The sequence below is a fragment of the Pygocentrus nattereri genome, chromosome 23 (assembly GCF_015220715.1).
Source record: "Pygocentrus nattereri isolate fPygNat1 chromosome 23, fPygNat1.pri, whole genome shotgun sequence".
Taxonomy (NCBI): domain Eukaryota; kingdom Metazoa; phylum Chordata; class Actinopteri; order Characiformes; family Serrasalmidae; genus Pygocentrus; species Pygocentrus nattereri.
Genome location: NC_051233.1, coordinates 25,580,612 through 25,600,324, shown reverse-complemented (window position 1 = coordinate 25,600,324; position 19,713 = coordinate 25,580,612). Strand labels below are relative to the sequence as shown.

At 38.0% G+C, this 19,713-nt stretch overlaps 1 protein-coding gene across 1 annotated transcript; it reads left to right on the top strand.

The window, feature by feature from the left end:
* Positions 1-398: 398 nt before the first annotated feature.
* On the top strand, positions 399-17,882 carry slc37a2 (solute carrier family 37 member 2). The gene is made up of 18 exons (XM_017699801.2): positions 399-1,067; positions 2,740-2,821; positions 2,980-3,070; positions 3,493-3,571; positions 3,662-3,797; positions 4,681-4,757; positions 6,284-6,450; positions 6,860-6,897; positions 6,975-7,112; positions 7,618-7,708; positions 8,248-8,310; positions 8,468-8,553; positions 11,219-11,267; positions 12,044-12,117; positions 12,334-12,412; positions 13,441-13,538; positions 13,689-13,753; positions 15,918-17,882. The coding sequence occupies exons 1-18, from the start codon at positions 1,006-1,008 to the stop codon at positions 15,931-15,933; spliced, it is 1,491 nt and encodes a 496-aa protein (XP_017555290.1). The 5' UTR covers positions 399-1,005; the 3' UTR covers positions 15,934-17,882.
* The last annotated feature ends 1,831 nt before the right edge of the window (positions 17,883-19,713 follow it).

The following is a 19,713-nucleotide window of genomic DNA, read 5'->3' as shown; positions in this document are numbered from 1 at the left end:
TTAATTTGTGACCTCAATATAGTAATTTGTGCCCTGAATATATTAATTTATGGCATCACTATATAAATTTGTGGTCTTTGTAGCCTCGATGTAGTAATTTGTGATCTCAATATAGTAAATTGGGGCCTCGATGTAGTAATTCATGCTCCCAATATAGTAATTTTGTGTCCTTACTACCTACATATAGTAATTTGGGCCCTCGATATATTAATTTATGGCATCAATATTGTAATTGTTGACCTCAAAATATGAATTTGTGGCCACGACGTATTAAAAATCCATCACCCTGTCACTTTAGGGGCTTTTGTGGGGTTAAATATCGGCTGAATTCCCCCTTGAGAAGGACACCTTTGCTTGCCTGGTGCTAAAGGGGTTAAACTTTCCCGGCGTGACGTCACTCTGGATCGTGAATCCGAAGCCGAGCAGGAACTTATCGGTCCAAACCTATAAAGACCCTCCAAAGATCAGGACACGGACCACAGCAGAGACTGGACACACCAGTCAGACAGCAGGGCTGTCGATACCGTCCATGTTTTCAGCTTTTCTTACTCAGTAACGAACCTCCTCCAGCCAAAACATGGAAAGCTCCGCGCCTGCAGGCTTTTCCACAAACCCGGCGAAAAGGGGAAGAATGGGCAGCTCGACTAGTTTAAATTGAGCGGACAGGCGGCTGTTTTCAAACTTCAGTGTAGGGCTTTTGTCGAACGGGGTGGTGTAGCGCCGGAGCTCTGAGGAGAAAGGAGGATCAGCGCGAGCGAACCGAGCGGTAGCGTTACTACTGGAAACCGCAGGTCGGTCAGAATTCCAGTCAGGCTGTTCAGCGGGCTGTTTGTGTATTTCAGTCTCGGTTTTAGGCGTTTTATTCGTTTTTACACGGGTATTTTAGCGTTTACCTTTTTAAAACCAGAAATAGTTCGTTTAGCTGTAACAGACATGTCGACAAAGCTCTAGTTGAGCCGTTTTAGCCGGTTTTAACGAAGAATAACACATCGGCCTACTGTGAAGATGACGTCATCGCCGTTGGCCCCCGGCATCAAGCTCATCACCTCTTTCTCTAGAGACAGCTGGTAAGTGACTTATAGTTTTTAACCCTAACTGTTCCTTTCACTGAACAGTGTCTCCTGATCACACAGTACAACAGATGTGAGTGTTTTAACCTCTAGCGAGGCTTTTAATACACATTCAGCTACACAGGTTTGTTGGAAGGGAGCTCCATTCACTCGGTTCTGCTATTGAGATGTAAACAAAGCCATTCAGAGTGAGTTGTGAAGTGGTGAGCTGTAGAGAAACCTGCCCTTTCTTTACAGTAGAGGTGATGGGAACTCCATTATAGCCATGATATTAGCTATCCGAAACAGCTAGTGAACCCACATGTCTGCTGCATTCGTAAATTTGATGTTAATAATGGTAAAATAGAAGTAAATCTGGAAAAATAGGTTTTCTTTGGGGACTATTTAGCCTCAGAACACCCTGCATGTACCTCTCCGCCGTGAATGATTTTAAAACAAACAAGAAATTTGTCACAAAACTAAGCATAAGCCACAGTGTCAGGAGTCAGTCGGCATATTCATAACCATTTCATGTAATAGCTTCCTGTGTCATTTCTTTAAGCTCGTAAGATTTATGGTTCCTGTCACCACCACTCTTCACACAATAAGCTTCTCTAGAATGAAGCCTTTCACATGAAACCACTCTGAATGAATTTTACTGCTTTAACGGTTTGATCAGGCTGAAATTTAGGAAAAAAATGGTAAATCCCCTTGAAAACTGAACGAGAACTGAAGGTTCATCCTCATCTTGATCCCCCAGTCTAAAAAGCTGATGCTTCCATTGCTGTCGGTCTTATTTGCAGTGTAGAATCAGTCTGATTAATGAATGCACAGGCTGCGGCGTCTGTACGAGTAAGGAAGATTAATCTCGCCTATGTGGTCCGAGAAATAAACGTTTATGTATGCATACACACAGCGCTTGAACTGTGTATGAAGCACTGCGGCTGCCTCTCTCGCAGGAAACGTAAACAGGTTAGCACAGAGCCAGCTGTGTGTGCTTGCGGTTAGAGAGCTTTCCTGTAAAACCTTGTAATACAGTCTCGTTCTGTTCGCAGGACTTTTGCATACGGCATCTCTTTGCTCAGCTCATATGTGCTTACTGCTTATCTAGTCCGCTGTCTAGCTGTTCACTGTCAGTTGGCCAACATCATGTTCAGCATAAAGGGGAATTTTACAGATGTAACTTTTTTTTTTCTATAATTCAATTGCTATAAACAAAGTTATTCATAGTGGTTTGATGTGAGATGGTAGAGAATTGTAGAGAAACTCATCACTCACATTGTCTACAGTGCAAATATAGCCAATTTATGAACTGTTTAAAACCTTGAGTAAAGCTACACATCTTCTGCATCTTCTGAGGTTTTATGTTTAATATTGATGGTAAATGGTGGGGGGAAAAGTTTTGTCTTACAACACCCTGCTTGTACCAGCCCACTATAAATGTATTTGGAAGAAAGTTTGGGTCTCGGGTGTCAGGCAGCATCTTTAAATTATTTCATATCGTATGCTGTAGGTTTAGGCCGTGTGGGTCCTTTTCGCCATTACTGAGAACAGTATTCAAATAGGTCTGTGTTTAATTAAATCTTAGCGATTTAATAATAGACATTTAACTCGCTCAAAGAGAAAATGATGCTTACAAGTATTTCCATTCTTGCTCCTTTCTTGAACACTGTTCTTCTGTTTCCTCCAGGTACAGAGGCTTCATCCTCCTCCTTACGTTTCTCTTCTACACGGCCTACCACCTCTCCCGTAAGCCTATCAGTATTGTCAAGGTAACTAAGATAGCTATTCAGCCTGTTGTTTAGTTAGGATAATGGATATGTTCTCCTTTTGGATCAACTTCTTGTTGTAATCTTAGATAATTTGGTCTTGTGAAGGGATTTTTTGTTACAAACTTCATTTTTAACGTAGTTTTTGTTGGTCTTTTCAGAGCCAGCTACACAGAAACTGTTCGTTTGTCATTAGACCAGCTGACCTCAACATCACAGACAATGCCACCTGGTGCGACTGGGTTCCTTTTGGTGAGTTTTTATCAAGAAAGCGCAGTTGCATCCCTATCACTGATGCACTCTCTCAGTCATTCATTGTTTTTCTCTCTCTGTCTCCCCCTCCCTTCCTTTCCTGGCTGAATACAGTTGTTTAAAGCACTAGCTGAATCACTGAACCATTAGTTTTTCTTTACTGGGAGTCACTTTGACTATCTTATTCTGTTTTGCGCCGGAGCATCTGACAACTCGCAGCTGTTTCTGCAGTTACTCAAATGTTTAGTGTGGGTAGGTTGTGGGTGATTGAAGGTTTGGAGGGAAACACCAATTGAGTCCTTCGATTTCTCAGTGATGAAGGATGCATTTCACAGTCATTCGAAGATGTAACAGTAACGAAAGCAGACGCATCCTTGGCTTTTGAGACGCGCTTAAATATCGATCTCCCTTCGCTTTTATAGACCAAGATAATTACCAGAACCTGTATGGATACCTGGACAACTGCTTCCTCGTGGCCTATGCCATTGGCATGTTCTTCAGGTATGTAGACTGTGGACCGATATGTAGTCATTCTGTTTAATCACTTTGTTCAGTAAATTAAGGAATTTAATCTTATGTTTACCTGGACAGTGGCATGTTTGGGGAGCGGCTGCCTCTGCGATACTACCTGGCTGTGGGGATGCTCTCAAGTGGCCTCTTCACATCGCTTTTCGGCCTGGGCTTTTACTGGAACATCCACTCGTTGTGGTACTACTGTTTGGTGCAGGTAAACCAATGCTGCATTCACTCCACATGTCCAAAAAAACCCAGTCCAAGGCCTCCTTACAGCAGAGCTAACTGACAAGTAGCGTTGTCATATGAAAACCTCATAAGTCTAGTTTTACAGCCAACATGTTCATGCAAATGGTCCAAAATAACTTGGAATAAAATGTTGTTACATTAATAAACAAATGTTAAGAACATATTTTTCTTCCCCTGTAAAGTTGGTATTAAGGTGAAATGAGGTTTTCTTGCAACAAGCGACAATTTAGAATTTCATGAAGTCCACCTCAAACAATTTCATAGTTTCAGAAGGGTTTTAGAGCATAGACGTGAGTGAAAATGTGGAAGTGATACTTGCCGTACATTTAGTTTCTATCAGGGTCTGATGTGAAAATGAGGCAAAAGTGTGTCTAGTTTAGTGAAGCTTCCCTTCACTTGCCTATCATGTGAAATGTTTGTCCCTCGTCTGTTTTGTGTATTTTCTTTTTTTTTTTAAGTACAGCGAAACGTCAAAATTATTGGCTGTGGTAATTAATGCTACAGTGACAGCAGATTTAACGCGGAGATTAGTTTAAAACTATAGTTATATTAGTAATATTAATAATAATTGATGTTCATTCTCTATAGTGTCTTTCACAAACTCTGAAGAACTGAGGAAGTATTCCTTTCATTAAGTTTCAGCTGCCAGGCTGTGGTCAGTGAGTTTAAGCCATGTTGATCTGACTGAGGATTTGTCACATGGCTAGCACATGACTTCACTATGCAGTTAGTACTTCAGTCAAGGCTGCTGTTACCATGTTGCAGTGTTTATGATACACTCCTAATTTTTTTTCTCTCTCTCTCTCTCTCTCTCTCTCTCTCCCCACCCTCTCTTTATCTTCCGCCAGGCTTTGAACGGCTTGGTACAGACTACAGGCTGGCCTGCAGTGGTGGCCTGTGTTGGGAACTGGTTCGGAAAGGGGAAGTGAGTGTGCAGATCACGTTTTTGGCCGCTGACTTAACACAGCTCTGCTGACTGTGCACACACAGCTGCACTTGTTCCACAAATACTCTTTTCATAAAACAGAGGTTTGGCAGCACATAATGCTGGCTTGACAGTAAGGAAGGCTGAAAATTCTAAATTTGATCAAGTGCTTTAGATTAGACTGTTAAGAAATGTGGATAGGTTTAAAGAATAGAAAAGCTCTTTAGATCTCACTAGTGTGGATGGATTGATGTAGATTATTAGTAGATCCATTTCTGTATCTGTACTATAACCAAACTAGCCTTGCATGCTAGTGGCCTGAGACAATGACATGAGACCAAGATTGAGTTTCTAAACAGAACTTAAAGTTTATCCTTTTGCCTGGAGTTTCCAATTGAAAGAAACATTTTTTTATAACAGTGATAAGTCAGTGACGCTTAACTGTAGTGCAGTGCTCAATGTACACTTCCATAAGCTCATCATGACAGCTGACATATGCTAACATAAACATTCATAATGGCTTGTTACTGCATATTTTTGTAGTGTTGTGTGTATGCTAAGCCTGTTAGCATTTCTTGTTAACATTTATTAAACATGTTAACAGCAGACTAAAGATAAATAAACAATGAGCAGCCATTTAAACAGCTGTTAGCATTCGCTGGCTAGTTATTGCAGCGAGATGCGGAAACGTTAGCTTTGAGAAACTCACATTTGTTGTCATTGCCTCAGGAAACTGACAAAATGGGAAAACTGCCAACCTTAAGTCAGTCAGTGGAAGAAGTGCTCTCGTTTTCACTCGCCCCATGAGCTATCTTTTGTTTTTTCTTCCCCACGTCCAGTGAAATCAGTGGATTGAAAGTATGTTGGTCAATGTGATCATGTGCTGCGTTACTGGCGTTGTGATTGGCTGTTTCATGAAACATCTATATGGTTGAGATGCTTGCAACCATTGTGGCTGAGTTTCAAATGAGTTGCAGGACACTTTACTATATGCAACTCAAGTGCAATTTAGTTTACATGTAGGTTTCAAGCAACTAAAGTTGCATGAAAGTTTCACCATGGAAAGCCAGTCTTATAAAAGGTAAAATGAAACTAGCTTTACCTAAAGACCACAAAGAAAATCGTTTGTTCAATTAGCCTTGTCATATTATCGGTATTATGTCACTGTTACATACACTGAGATACAATGTCTGTCATTTCACGCCATAAACTGTCATGAAACAACCTAATATCACGTGATAGATGCTTTGTCAGTTTGACATCAAACCAGGCAAATGTTAGCGTTATGACAAATGGTAGTAATGAGTGTTTATTAATGTTCATGTAGGTCTACGTCAGTTGTTATGAATAGCTTATGTTGGTGTCATGGAACCTTGTAGGCACTGCCCTGCAGTAATGTGTTACCTATAAGTCTACTGCATGTGTATAGGAGCAGATGTAAATGTCTTGTTTTCATTTTATTCATTTATTTTTGTAATCATCTCATTGGTTGTTCTTACCCTTGTGACGTTCTTTGCATGTTCTAGGCGAGGGTTCATCATGGGTGTGTGGAATTCGCACACTTCAGTGGGGAACATTCTGGGCTCACTTATCGCAGGGGCCTTTGTGTCATCTGCCTGGGGCATGTCCTTCATCGTGCCTGGCATCATTATTGGAGCCATGGGAGTCCTCTGCTTCTTCTTTTTGGTCGAAAGTAAGTTCAGCCTGGAAGTGTATGCTCTGCTGGTTTCATTGCAAAATCACAACATTTTCACAAATTTAACTCCCCACGTCAAGTTATGGAGTCTGAAGAGATGCTTAAGTGGTTTCCTCACAACATCTGACAGTGTTATTTCTGAAAAGGAACGATCTTTCTGATGGCTGCTGCTACTGTTTTTAGTTTTTGTCAATTTCTTTTCCAGTTTACATGTTAGCTACATTAGCCTTGCAGCTCCAGTGCAAAACTCAAGAGTCAAACCTTGGACACCAAGCATATCTTGCATCATGAATTATATTTGAGGCCAGTGGAAAATGGTGTAAATTTGACATTTCACCTGATTTATTTATTTGAAAGTGCTGAATTATATTTTTGCTAAGCAGCTTTCTTCACCTTTTTTGTACAGAGCCAGAAGATGTGAACTGCACCCCTCCCCAGCATCATGTAAGGCCAACAACCTAGTGCAGTATATAATCGAAGGCATTTGCAGTAGATGTTAAAAACTGTATACGTGTGTGCAGGAGGATACAGAGCGGGAGCCACTGCTAAGAAACACATCTAATAATGAGGAAATCTTCAACAATCACACGCCTGCTGTGGTGGAGGCTGCGGAGGAGCAGGCAGAGGCTATAAGTTTCTGTGGAGCTCTTAGGATACCGGTCAGTGGAAGTTTCTATTTTCCAGCCATGGCTGCTATCATGATAGACTGGATGACAGCCTTTGGTTTGCTGATTCACTTTGAAACGTGATGCCAGCACACTGACATTACTGCTTTTTCCATTTGCTGAAGTGATAGTTATCAGTTAGCTTGGTTGTTTTGGTTCAGTGTTCAGATATTTAGTGAAAAGATGCCTCATGTTGATCTAAAACTAAACTAATCCAAGACAGGAAAAACAGACTACAATGAAGAATTACACCTCTGTCGTTCTTCTGTTTGAAGGAATAATTTGCTTAGAATATTGCTAACAATGAAAAATGAATAGCCTCTAATGAGCATTATGAAAATATGATCGTTTTGTCTGCTAGTTGCCATTTTAGCCATGTCAGGATCCTTGGTTGAACTACTTCTTCACAGACTGCATGCCTGCAGTTATTTTCTTATCTTACTTTGTGTTACAAGTTGCAAGTTTAACCAGAAACCTGTTTTGTCATGCTGTTCTCCAGGGCGTGGTGGAGTTCTCCCTCTGCCTGCTGTTTGCTAAGCTGGTGAGCTACACCTTCCTCTACTGGTTACCTCTGTATATTGCTAATGTTGGTAAGACTCCCTACTTATTTTCTGAATTACATTTTGCATTAGTGACTCTAACTGGCCCATCCATGTTATGCCCATAAATGCATTTTTGTAAGCAAGTGTGGTAGCATAAGCTTTAGAGAACATTAGCAATAATCCCATTCACAAACCCAGCTCCACTTTTGCCGTAATACTTACATGTAGAGTGTATTAAGAGTTAATAAGGGGTTAATTTTAAGTCATCCTATTGTTAGCATGGCAGCATTTTTTTGTCATTACATCCTGCCTATTTTTGATAAGCTACAGCAACATAGTCCAGCTTGGCAGCAAAGAATATAGACTTGAAGCTCAACATCATGACTTTAACCTCCAATCTAAATGAATTAGGTTGAGTATGATTCTTGCCCACATTCTGTAAAGCTTGTTCAACATGATCAAGTTGCTATGAAAGAGCACATTTGTGGGCAGAGCATGGATAAGTCAGTTGCAACAAGTAAAAAATACTGTATTATATGTTGGGTAATTTATAACCATTTCATAACCGTTTTATTTGTCTTTTTCAGCACATTTTGATCCTAAGGCAGCCGGGGACATGTCGACTCTTTTTGACGTTGGAGGAATTTTGGGTAAACTGTACTGTTTTGTTTCAGCTTTACTGAAAGGCTGCAGTGAAGGTGTTGTAATTAATGCAGGCTAAAATTCCTCTGTCTTGTGTGAAGATGCCATCACTGAAGCAGCACTTCACAGGGGCTGTCTAATGTGAATGCATTGTGTATGTTTCAGGTGGTATTTTAGCTGGTGTCATATCAGACTACACTGGGGGGAGGGCTACCACCTGCTGCGTCATGCTAATCGTCGCTGCTCCTATGGTGAGTGTGTTAGTGATCACTTTGCATCTTTGGTCTATTTGGTGACAAATTCCGAGAGGCTGTATGACACCTTAGGTTGGAATAGGCTGTTGCGCTCTAAGGGTTGCTGGCATACATTGCATTACAGTTAGAAGTATAGATTTGTGTCCAGGCACACTGTCTAAGGTTCATTACCTTGTTCAAGAGCGCAGTGGCAATAATCTTCTACTGGCATCAGTTTTCTGACTGCTAGAAATGACTTGTTTTAAACTTCCTATGAATGATACATGTTTTGGCATAGGACTTTTCTTTAGGCTAATCGTTTCATTTAGCTGAATAACATCCAGGCTGGCCTATGTGTTGTTTATACAGAACTTATCTACTAGCTCAGATCAGCTTATTTTGTCAGTGTTTTCCAGTCATATCCAACACGTCTCTTCACTTTCCTTTTCATCACATGACCTGTGTTCCTCCAGCGTGGCTTATTAATACATAAACCACCTTGACCTTTTTTGTGGCTTGTTTTTCTCTAGTTGATATCGCTCTGTTTATGTGTGCACTGTTTCTACTGCATGTGAAGGCTCTTGTATTATGTTATCAGAACGTTTTCAGTGCCTTCACTGCTGCCCTTTAACAAAATAACTCCCCACATTTGCAACCCTGTAGAATTTATAAGCAGTGCAGAAAGAAATCCCAGTCATTTAAGTGTGAATTGAGCATCCACCCACTTTATTCTAATACACCTAAAGTCATGTCGTCATTATTTCACTCTGGGTCTAAGCAGATTTTCCCAATGACAAAAAATGAATGCCAATTTCAGAAATCACTTCTGTCGTGCCCTGTGGTGAACAAAACGTTTCAAAGTCGATACATTTGACATTTTCCTCTAAACTTCACAGAATCCTCTGAACTAACAAGGTCATTAAAGAACTAAAATACCTCACAAAAACCAGTTAGTGTTGATAAATGTGTTAACTAAAGTTCTTTGGCAGTAGTAGCCTACAGGTGGTGGTGTTGTTAAAATCTAGAGTTTCACTTTACTGCCCTTATAAAGGGATCATGAATGTTTTAATATTACTTCATTAATAGTTATGCATTAGGTCATAAGCACATTAAAAAAAATCAATAAAGCAGTTAAAACAGAAATAAAAAAGGGCAACAGTGAACAGTTGTAGATCACTGTTAGTTGATTTAGTTAAAGTTATAACTACAGGGTGAGTAAGTCACAGGGAACAGTTTTATTTTATTTTTTATTTTATTACTTTTATCTCTGGGGTCATCTCAAACAAATTGTGTATGCTGAGAAAGTCCGCAACAAACAGCACCGCATCGTGGAAGCTTGTGACAGCATAAAAAATAAAATAAAATAAAACGGTGTCCTGTGACTTTTGACTCCCCCTGTACTTATTAATGATTTTTAGGCAGTTTATGACCTAAATAAAATTAGTACCATTTGTAAACCCTTTATAAGGGTAGTCTTATCATAAAGTGCTGCAAGATATAGTACATTTATAGTTGTTTGCAAAAATTTGGGCCCCCCGGTCAAGTGGCAAGTTGATATATTCCAAGTGAAAATAAGTGACAGGGAACACATTTCTGCACATTTAAGTGCACACTTATTGTTTACTTGCTGTATTTAACATGGAGGCTATGGCACATTTAATGTTTTTTCTTCAATATGTTAAACTCAGCACATAAACAGTGCACTAAATTGTGCACAAAATTAGCAGAAAATGTGTATTATGCATATAATATTTTTGTGTTTTTTGCAGATGTTTACTTGCTTCAAGAAAGGATAATTCTGTCAGGGTACATAAGCTATTCAGGAAAACTGACGTAGACCTACATGAACATTAATAAATACTTATTACAACCATTTGTCATAATGCTAACATTCCCCTGGTTTGATGTCAAACTGACATAGCATCTATCTACCCAAAGTTTTTCATACATCTACTTTCATGCTGAAGAACCTTGTAATTCAGACGCTTTAATGATGTTCAAGGATGAAAATGTTATAGAAAAACATTTGCATTGAAACATCTCTGTTTGCCACAGCAGTGATCTGTTCAATTTTTTTCCCATAGAGAAAACTGCTTAGACCCAGAGTTTAACCCATTAAAGTCATGCTATATCTTATTGCTTTGTGTTATTTAGTAACTGCATTGACTACAATACAAACTGAGTTATTCCTAAATGATAAAAGTGTGTGATAAAACTTTGGACCTGTTGGCTGCTTCTTGCCATTTAAAGGGCTTAATTGATTGAGTGCTGTCATTTTCAATGCTAAAAGCATCTATAGGTTGTTGCCTTTTGTTGGTGAGCTTTTAAGACCTAATAAACATGAATACTGAATATTAGCAATACTTCAATGGCGCATGAGAAAAAAAATCTTCGGACTTGCTTTTCGCACTGAAATAATAGGAGGAAACTGTGTGGTCTGTGTGAGTTGGATTCTCATGCTAGTGTTAGTCTCTTCTCACTAGCAGATACACAGAAACATACACACACCCACATCCTGCAGTTTGCTCACAGATTTTAACAGGCGGCTCGATTCGCACGCCCACACCGCAGCGGAGTGTGCCTGAGTTTACCCGCCAGCCGCTGAAAACAAACGAACAGATTTCTCTTTCCTGCCAGGACTGCTGCTTATTCATCTTTTACCTCCCTCTCTTCCTTTCCCAAGCTGTTCGTGTACAACCTCGTCGGGCAGCGCGGCGTGTCAACCACTGTGGGTGAGTAGACCTCGTCCAACTGCTTGCTTCTGCAAACAGAAAACCAACTGCTCATCACACCAACTGTTTGACAATGATTATGCAAATGCCCAGTGATAGGCCTGGTGTTAAATATTTGTGAAGAGCTTAAATTATTAAAAAAGCTTGAAAATGTTGCAGAGTAGAGCTTAATTGCATAGATATAACTGTTCATTTTCTACACAACTCAAATGTAATTACTTAAATAGATCATTTTAATTAAATTGTCATTTGAATGTTTATTAGTTTGAACTCATTGACAAAAACATGGCCTTTTTTTAATGAGGCTGTACACAATAGCAATATAAATTTGTCACATTCAAATGATAATAAAATATCTTCTACTTACAAAAAGAAATGTTTATAATCTGAATTTTTTTATTTCTCTGCTCTTTCAATGAATGCTGATGCTAGTACTGCACTGCTGCCTGTTTAAATCATAACATACTTGCCTCAAACTGCATATTTGGTCAAATAGACTTACCTAGGCTCTGACATTGTCATGCAAACCGCATGCTACCTGTTGCTATAAGCTTCCGATAATGGTAGGCTACCTTAGCCTCGTAGCTCCAGTGGAGGAAAAAAAGGCAATTTGAAACACCAAAAAATGTCTTGGCTTATTGAATACATTAAAGGTAATGTGCGTACAAATTGTATATGTTTATTTTGGTTTTAAACAGAGTTACTATATTTATCATAAGTAATCCATGAGTATATATAATCTGTCTCTGTTTAACTCTTACTCTTATATCTTTCAGGCATGCTGCTGTTCTGTGGTGCTTTGGTAAATGGACCCTACGCCCTCATCACCACAGCCGTGTCAGCCGACTTGGTAATAATGATAATTATTACATTAGTAGTAATAAAATTAATAGTTATAGTTGTACATTGAAGTTTAAATTACACAGCACCTTCTCATACCAAAAACAACAACACAGCAGCAACAGCCAACCACCTTTGCCCTGAAACCTGCTGTCAAAGCAGAAATGTGACCACGCTTTTAGGTCATGCTGCAGCCTTGTAACCCTGAGTTTGCCCTTTTGAACAGGGAACTCACGAGTGTCTGGCAGGGAACTCCAGAGCACTGTCCACTGTAACAGCCATTATCGATGGAACTGGATCAATAGGTATGAAAGGAATTCATTGTCCTCAAAGGACAATTTAAATATTTTATTTTTGCATGTTTCCTGCTCAAAGGTCATGTGTATCAAGATTGTGTTGTCATATCCTGTGTAGAGTAGATATTGCTGTACAACATGAATAAAATACTTGTATTGCTGTTATGTTGCTACATATTGCAAAACGCTGCAATGCATTAAAAACACATTGGTGAATCAATGATGCTGCATGGATTACATAAATACCATCAGATAGATATACTTATCTGGAAATTGATCAGGGTGTAAAAACATTGTGATTGGCTAGAATCTAATTCTGTGACATGAGTATTTCAAAGGTCCATATTGAGGTAATAATTAACATTTTATTATGTGGTGTAGCCCTAATATAAACCCAGTTCCTAAAAAACTGGGACAGTGGGAGGGAAATGGAAATGGAAAAAAAAACACACAGCAATGATTTGCAAATCCCCTTGGCCTGCAAAATTTTAGACTTGAACTGTAGATGATGAAATTCCTAAATTTCTTGAATGTGTGTTTAAAAACTTTGTCCCAGTCCAGTTTAAAACATTGTTTTTAAACTGGACTATTTGCTCATACCATTTTTTGCAAGTGGCAACTGAGCATTTTGTGATTGTTACCTATCCACAAACTGCCCAGTCTTACATTGTCCCTGTCACCACCTTTTTGAAATGTGTTAGAGCCACCATAGTGGGAATTAGCAAATATTTCTAAAATTCTGTAAATATAGGGTCAAATATTAAATATCTTCTTTGTATTGTTTTCAATTAAATACCTGCTGTCCCAACTGCTTTGGAATTGGGTTTGTAGATACTTTTTTTTTTTTTTTTTGACTTGGGGCTTCATTTCACTTGTTTAAGTTGCTAATAGTTACATTCTGTTACCGACAACAGAAAGCATGTGGAAAATGAAACTGAATACGCCCAAGCTGTCAAGTTGACTGTTTACTGTAAACTGTGGTTTGTAATGGTATGTCCTCGATGTAATCTCCTGTGTTGTGTTTTTCTGTCCACTAGGTGCTGCTATTGGGCCTCTGCTGGCTGGACTGATCTCTCCCACTGGCTGGAACAATGTTTTCTACATGCTTATTACCGCTGATATACTGGCCTGTCTGGTAGGCGTTATTACTTGTAATAGCATATAAACACCCAGTAGATAACATAATAACCAGAGCTTGCTTGTTGTGTTGTTTGTTCATGTTCTGTTTTAAGGAGTTTACATTTGCCTCTCTCTCATTTGACATGTTTTCTCCTTGATTCTTTAGCTGCTGTCAAGGCTGGTGTTTAAGGAGGTTCGTGGTTGGTGCGGTTACACTACAAGACAGAGAGGGTGAGATTTCTCAGTACATGTTCAGTGTCCTTTATTTTAACAACACTTAACATTCACTATTCTTTTCATAAATTGAGTCCTTATGAGTACTTAAAGATGTCATTAGGATGTTGTAACAAAAGCTAAATTTCAAGTTAAACGACGTTTTGGGCTGCAGTAGTTTAACAGACAAGTGAACGGTGGTGGTTGCAACATATTTCTCCAACTAACCTGTAAAAATCTTCCTTATGGCAAAATCAATAATGTAAAACTAATGCATAGCTTTTGCTTTTTAGATGAGATGTTTTTAGAATAGCATTTTTATTCAGTGTTAGAGATAGGATGTGCCAGTATTTTCTGTGAGAGGCTGACTAATCCCTAATTTTCCTTGAGTGTTCTTGACAGAGGATATTGTAGATAATTGACCTCAGGCAGGTTCTGTGTGGATCTGTGTTGAAAGTACAGTTTATCTGCAGCTTTAAAGGTTCTGTAGAATACAGCTGCTCCTCCATATGGTGCTTAAATGAACAGTACAGTGAAAAATCTAATTTAAACCTGGCTGATTGACTACATTTAGGGTGATTTCCACCTCTATTTTTTTTTTCAAGTTTTGCTCTTGAGCTATGAAGTAATTAAAGTTTTTACCTGTTGATTCACATCATGCAAAATTCACATCGAAATCATCACATACTTGCCTTAAAATGACTTAGAATGTCTGTGGTTCAGACTTCTGCCTGAGTCAGCCAGGCTGTGTGGGATTTCGTGACATCTCAAAAACAATTAATAATAAAAGGAAAATTGTGTACAGGTGAGAAAAGGTTTCGTCAGAGGTCTCTCATTTTCACTGTGACGTCAGTGTAATTATCACCCCATTTTGGTGTCGGGTACATGGAGAGCTTGGCAAAGCTGTTTTGATGTGTGATATGACACTAACAAGGGAGTTCTTGGATGTGAATTAGCCTTTGTTGGACTAGATTATAATTTCAGTCATGATTTATCACTGGAAAAAGGCCCATAATTAAAGTGCTAAATCACATTTAAAGGAGTTAGACCAAAAAAATCAAATCTGCACAATTTCCCACTTGCCTTATTTGTTTTGCATCTTTTTGCTAAAGTTAATAACAAATGCTAGAACTCAAAGATCAGCCAGATAATAAAAATGCATCCCCAAAACTTCTTTCACAATGTAGGTCTTGTGGGTATTGGGATTTGGGTTATTTGGGTAAAAATTGAGTTCTAGTGATTGTTGGAAATGTTAGCCTTGCCGCTCCTGTAATAATTGTGTAAACTGGATTTTTCACAGGACCTTTACTATTTTCCCCCTAACTCTAGCCAAGGCTACACTGTGCAAACTGTAGGCCTTAATCATTACACAATTGCCTCAAATGAGCAAAAGAAAATTCTGAATTTAAGAAGGTTCCTACTACTAATAATACTAATATTATTACTATTACTACTACTAATACTAATATTACTACTGCTACTACTAATATGATCACCACTATTAGTACGATTACTAACACTACTACTAATACTAGTACTAATATGGCTATTAATACAACTACTACTACTACTACTACTCATACTAATAATACTAATACTGCTACAGCTAATACAATTACTACTAGTAATACTAATATGACTACTACTACTACTAATATGACTACTAATACAACTACTACTAATACTACTACTAATACTAACAATACTGCTACTACTAATTTGACTTCTACTACTAATGATTACTGCTACTAAAACTACTATTACTACTACTAATACGACAACTACTAAAGTACTTTTGTCTATTGTTATAGATAACAGTATACATCACTATAGTGTATACATAGGCAAGTGATTTAGGAATGAAGTTTGCGTGATGCCAGTTGATGATTATGAGCTTCCATTCCTTGTTAGCTACATTAGCCTCAAAGATACAGGGCGAAACTAAAGTAACAAACTTCAGACACCAGACATGTATTTGTCTGCTACACAACATTTATTCCTTCAAGATCATTGTTGGCATGTTTTAGCTGGTGCTGCATGTGACGCTTCGTGTCTAATTAGTAGTTATAATGATTTCTGCCTGTATTATGATTCTTATTGAATCAGAAGCGTCTAATGAATATTTGGCAAGTATTTAGTTTTGAGCGCAGCCTGATCCACACTGGCTAAATTTGTATTTCAGGTTCAAAGAGATCTGAGGTGCCTGCCGGACAAGTGAATATCACACCTGCAGTGGAAAATCACCCACAACAGAACCCACAATAAAGGGGGGACCACGGCCTGATCCATCAGACAAAGCTGCTTTTTTAATGCCCGCAGGCGCTGCCGTTTATTTGAATATGGTAACTGGACACTTTCATCTCTTTACACACCAGCAACAGAAACAAAACCCCACAACGGCCAGATGAAATGGGATGATGAAGGGATGGTGGCTCTCTGTCATCTGATGTAAAGAGGGAGAGAAAAAAGAGAAAGAGAGAGAATTAGAGCTCCTCTATTTGAACCCAGGATATTTTTATCGACCAGTGATGATTTTATTTGTGTCGGGTTTTTTAATCATTAAAATATGCCAGCGGTGCATTGCATACTTCTTTTATCTTACCTCTGTCTCCATGGTTACTCAGACTCAGACACACACACACACACACACACACACGTTGATGGATTACACTCCTCATTAAGTCAGGTGGGGGTTCTCAGCCATGTGACTGTTCTCAAAGCTGAGTGCCAACCATGTGTAGTCAAGTAGGTCTGCAGTGCCTTCCACAGTTATTGGCACCATTATTTAAAAAAATAAAGACAATTAGCAAAGAAAAGAAAAGGTTATGAATAAATTCTCTTTGTTTATTGGCTATATCATGTTCTGAAAATAGGATAAAATCAAATCTTTGTACAGTAAAACGATAAACATTTTTCTTTACAGCAACAGACATAGTTATATGCACAGGTTTGGTCAAAATACATGTATTGCTTTTTCTAAGTGAAAGTAAGTTACACGTAAAACACTTAAAGCCAGTTTTATTGCACAATTTCTCCATAACTTTTACACAGGCCACATTTTATGTTGCATTTTTTCTGTTACATTTAACAAAAAAACATGTGCTTTCAAATGTGCAGAAGCTTGTAGAGGATGTTATTTCCACTTAGAAAACATTTGCCCAAACCTTTGCATACAACTGTATTTTTATAGAATTTTACGGTATAGCACCTTTACTGAAATCATTCAAAATGAAGAAATATTTTTAAATATTTCTGAGCATTTCTTAAAAACAACAGATGCTTATTCATAACATTTCGGCAATCAAGAAAACATTAATAAATAAACAAACAATTTCCTCAAACATAAGACAATTATTTATAGCATTTATGCCGCTCATGAACAAGTAACTAAATAAATATTTTTCTTTATAAATAAATAATTTTCAGATCCTTTTCTGCTAATTGTTACCAAGAGTGCTTATCAGTGTGGAGGGCACTGCACATGAACCACATTCCCATTTAACACCTCTGTGTTTTACAGCTGAGGTGTTCAGCCTCCACACGCTCCTCGTGTTTCTCGTCCAGGCTCAGATCACTCTCGAGTTCCTCCTGAGACTCTCAGTATGTGAGTGGGCTGCGGCATTGTTGAGGCGCTGGAGTTGTTGCTGTTTTTTTCAGGAGTGAATATGACACCGTGCTGTAGCTCAGGGGAAAACGCAGCAGCACAGTGTGCTTAATTGAGATTTGATGCTGCTGACTGAGCTCAGCAACATGACTCACTCACATCACCAGAGCACTCATACAAGACTGCCTGCTGCACAGAGTCATGTTCACAACCAGCGGACTTGATTACACTGTTTACAACAGCTGTAATAAGCTTAATTCATTAACTGAGCACTTTCAGACTTCACTGATGTTCGCTATTCATATTCAGTGCTGACTATGATTTATGTGACGATACTGTTATAATGACACACAATCAATATCAGGGTTTGTGAAGCTGTGTAATTACATATCTGATTAACAGCCGCGGCTAGAGTGGCTTTTTTTTTTCATTGTGGAGAAATTGGCAGTACAGTGGAAACTTCCACAAGAACAATACTGATTGCAGTGACTACTTTTCAAAGAAATACTTGTCAATAAACTTGAAATGGTGCTTTTCAGTAAACTTGTGTTTTTTGGGATTGCATTCATTCATCTTTTCACGTCTGCCAGCAGCTAAAGGCAGCTGATTGTTCCGTTTGTGAAGAACCTCAGGAGTTTTCCAGGAGGCTCCAGTTTTCCTTTTTTACAGACTAAAGGCTCACTAAGACTCAAGGTCAACTTGAAATCAACCTGAAAATGACCCTGACATGCAGTATCATATCATGTATATATAATATTTTGCTTTTTTACATTCATTTCATACCATTCAAAAGACACAATTCTTGATTTCCTGTATTCTTCCATCGGAATGTAATGACTTTTTCCTGCCACTTAAATGTCCCGATTGCGTCCCTCTGAACCAGTGTGTAGGGAAAAATATTAACCAGTAATACCATGTTACCATCTCCCCCTCCCACTGACCCCACCAGTCTTTAAGCAAAAACGCTCCGCGAGCTCAGAGACCCTCCCCTGATTTCTCTGTCTGAATGTGTGTTGATTTCTGATTCATATTGACTTCAAACAGCCAAAAGATGATGACAGCTACTTCATAAACTTCAATTCATTCCTACAATGAACTGCTTTACATGACATGAAACTGAAAACGGAGCCTGAGACAGATCATTCAGTCTCACTATATAAAAATGAGTAAAAAAACAATGAATCAAATAATAATAAAAACAGGCAAACCATAAAAGTAACAAAAAATACAAATAACATTTAAAATAGTAATAAGTTAATGTCAGCCTAATAATAACAATAACAGTCATGTAAGTCACTTTAAAATGTATATTTTATCTATATTCTGTGTATATTTAATATATTTCAGTTTTTATATTTTACTTTCTTATTACTTACGTACTTATTTGCTTTCTGTAGAGTGATGATCTGAGCATCACAAGCATTTCAATGCATAAATGTCCTGACATGTTGTGCAAATGACTAATAAACTTGAAACTTGTAAAGGCAGTAAAGTGACTGAATAGAGGTTTACACTGAGAGCTTTTCAGTAATGCAGCAGGTAAGATGAGGGCCTCAGCCTTTTTCTCCATTTCCATTTTTCTGTGGTCTAAAATGCACAAAGCCAGACTCAAACTGCCAATAAAGATAACTGACAGATGTAATTTATTAACTTTATTTATGAATTAAAATTTTATATATCTAAATATGTTCATATATATATATATATATATATATATATATATATTCAAGTTTATATATTTATAAACATACAAATATTGCTGCTGTTGGAACAAAACCTCATATCTCCATTTTTGTTGTTACACTTGTACACCTCCTCTACAGAGAACACACTTCTACACATTTTAATGCACAATTATTTTAAATTTTTTTGTTGTTTTTTTTTTTGTTTATTTTCTAAATTTTACATATTGAGGGAAGAATAAAACAATATGCTGTTATGGGACATTTTATATTCTTTTTTTTACCAAATAAATATAAATTTAGAGGATGTGTGAACTTTTCATTTATTGCAATAAAACATTTGACCAGCAGTGTTAGTTATATCTTTGTATCTTATTTATATTTTTATTTGTATCTTAATGGTATCTGTGTACAAAACTGCGTCTTTAACAGATAATTACACAAGAGCCTCGACAACTAAATATAATATCATATTTTCAGTGTTTAGTGTGTCTACTCTTTGCCTTTATTACAACTTCCATTCTTTTCAGTAGCCTTGCTTTCAGTTTTTCAAAGACATTTGGAGATTGTTCCACACCTCCAGAGTTCAGTCTAGAAGTTGACTGCATTTTCTACTGTTAATGCTGTTAATCTGATGGGGACCATTTTTTCATGGTCTACCAGGTCTTCCAGGTGGTTGTTAGGAGTCCCAT

Excerpts from the sequence above, each read along its gene's own strand:
- slc37a2 (XM_017699801.2), top strand. The coding sequence starts at position 1,006 with ATGACGTCATCGCCGTTGGCCCCCGGCATCAAGCTCATCACCTCTTTC. Across the intron at positions 7,113-7,617 it reads GTGGAGCTCTTAGGATACCG|GGCGTGGTGGAGTTCTCCCT; the intron begins GTCAGTGGAAGT and ends GCTGTTCTCCAG. Across the intron at positions 13,539-13,688 it reads CTGATATACTGGCCTGTCTG|CTGCTGTCAAGGCTGGTGTT; the intron begins GTAGGCGTTATT and ends TTGATTCTTTAG.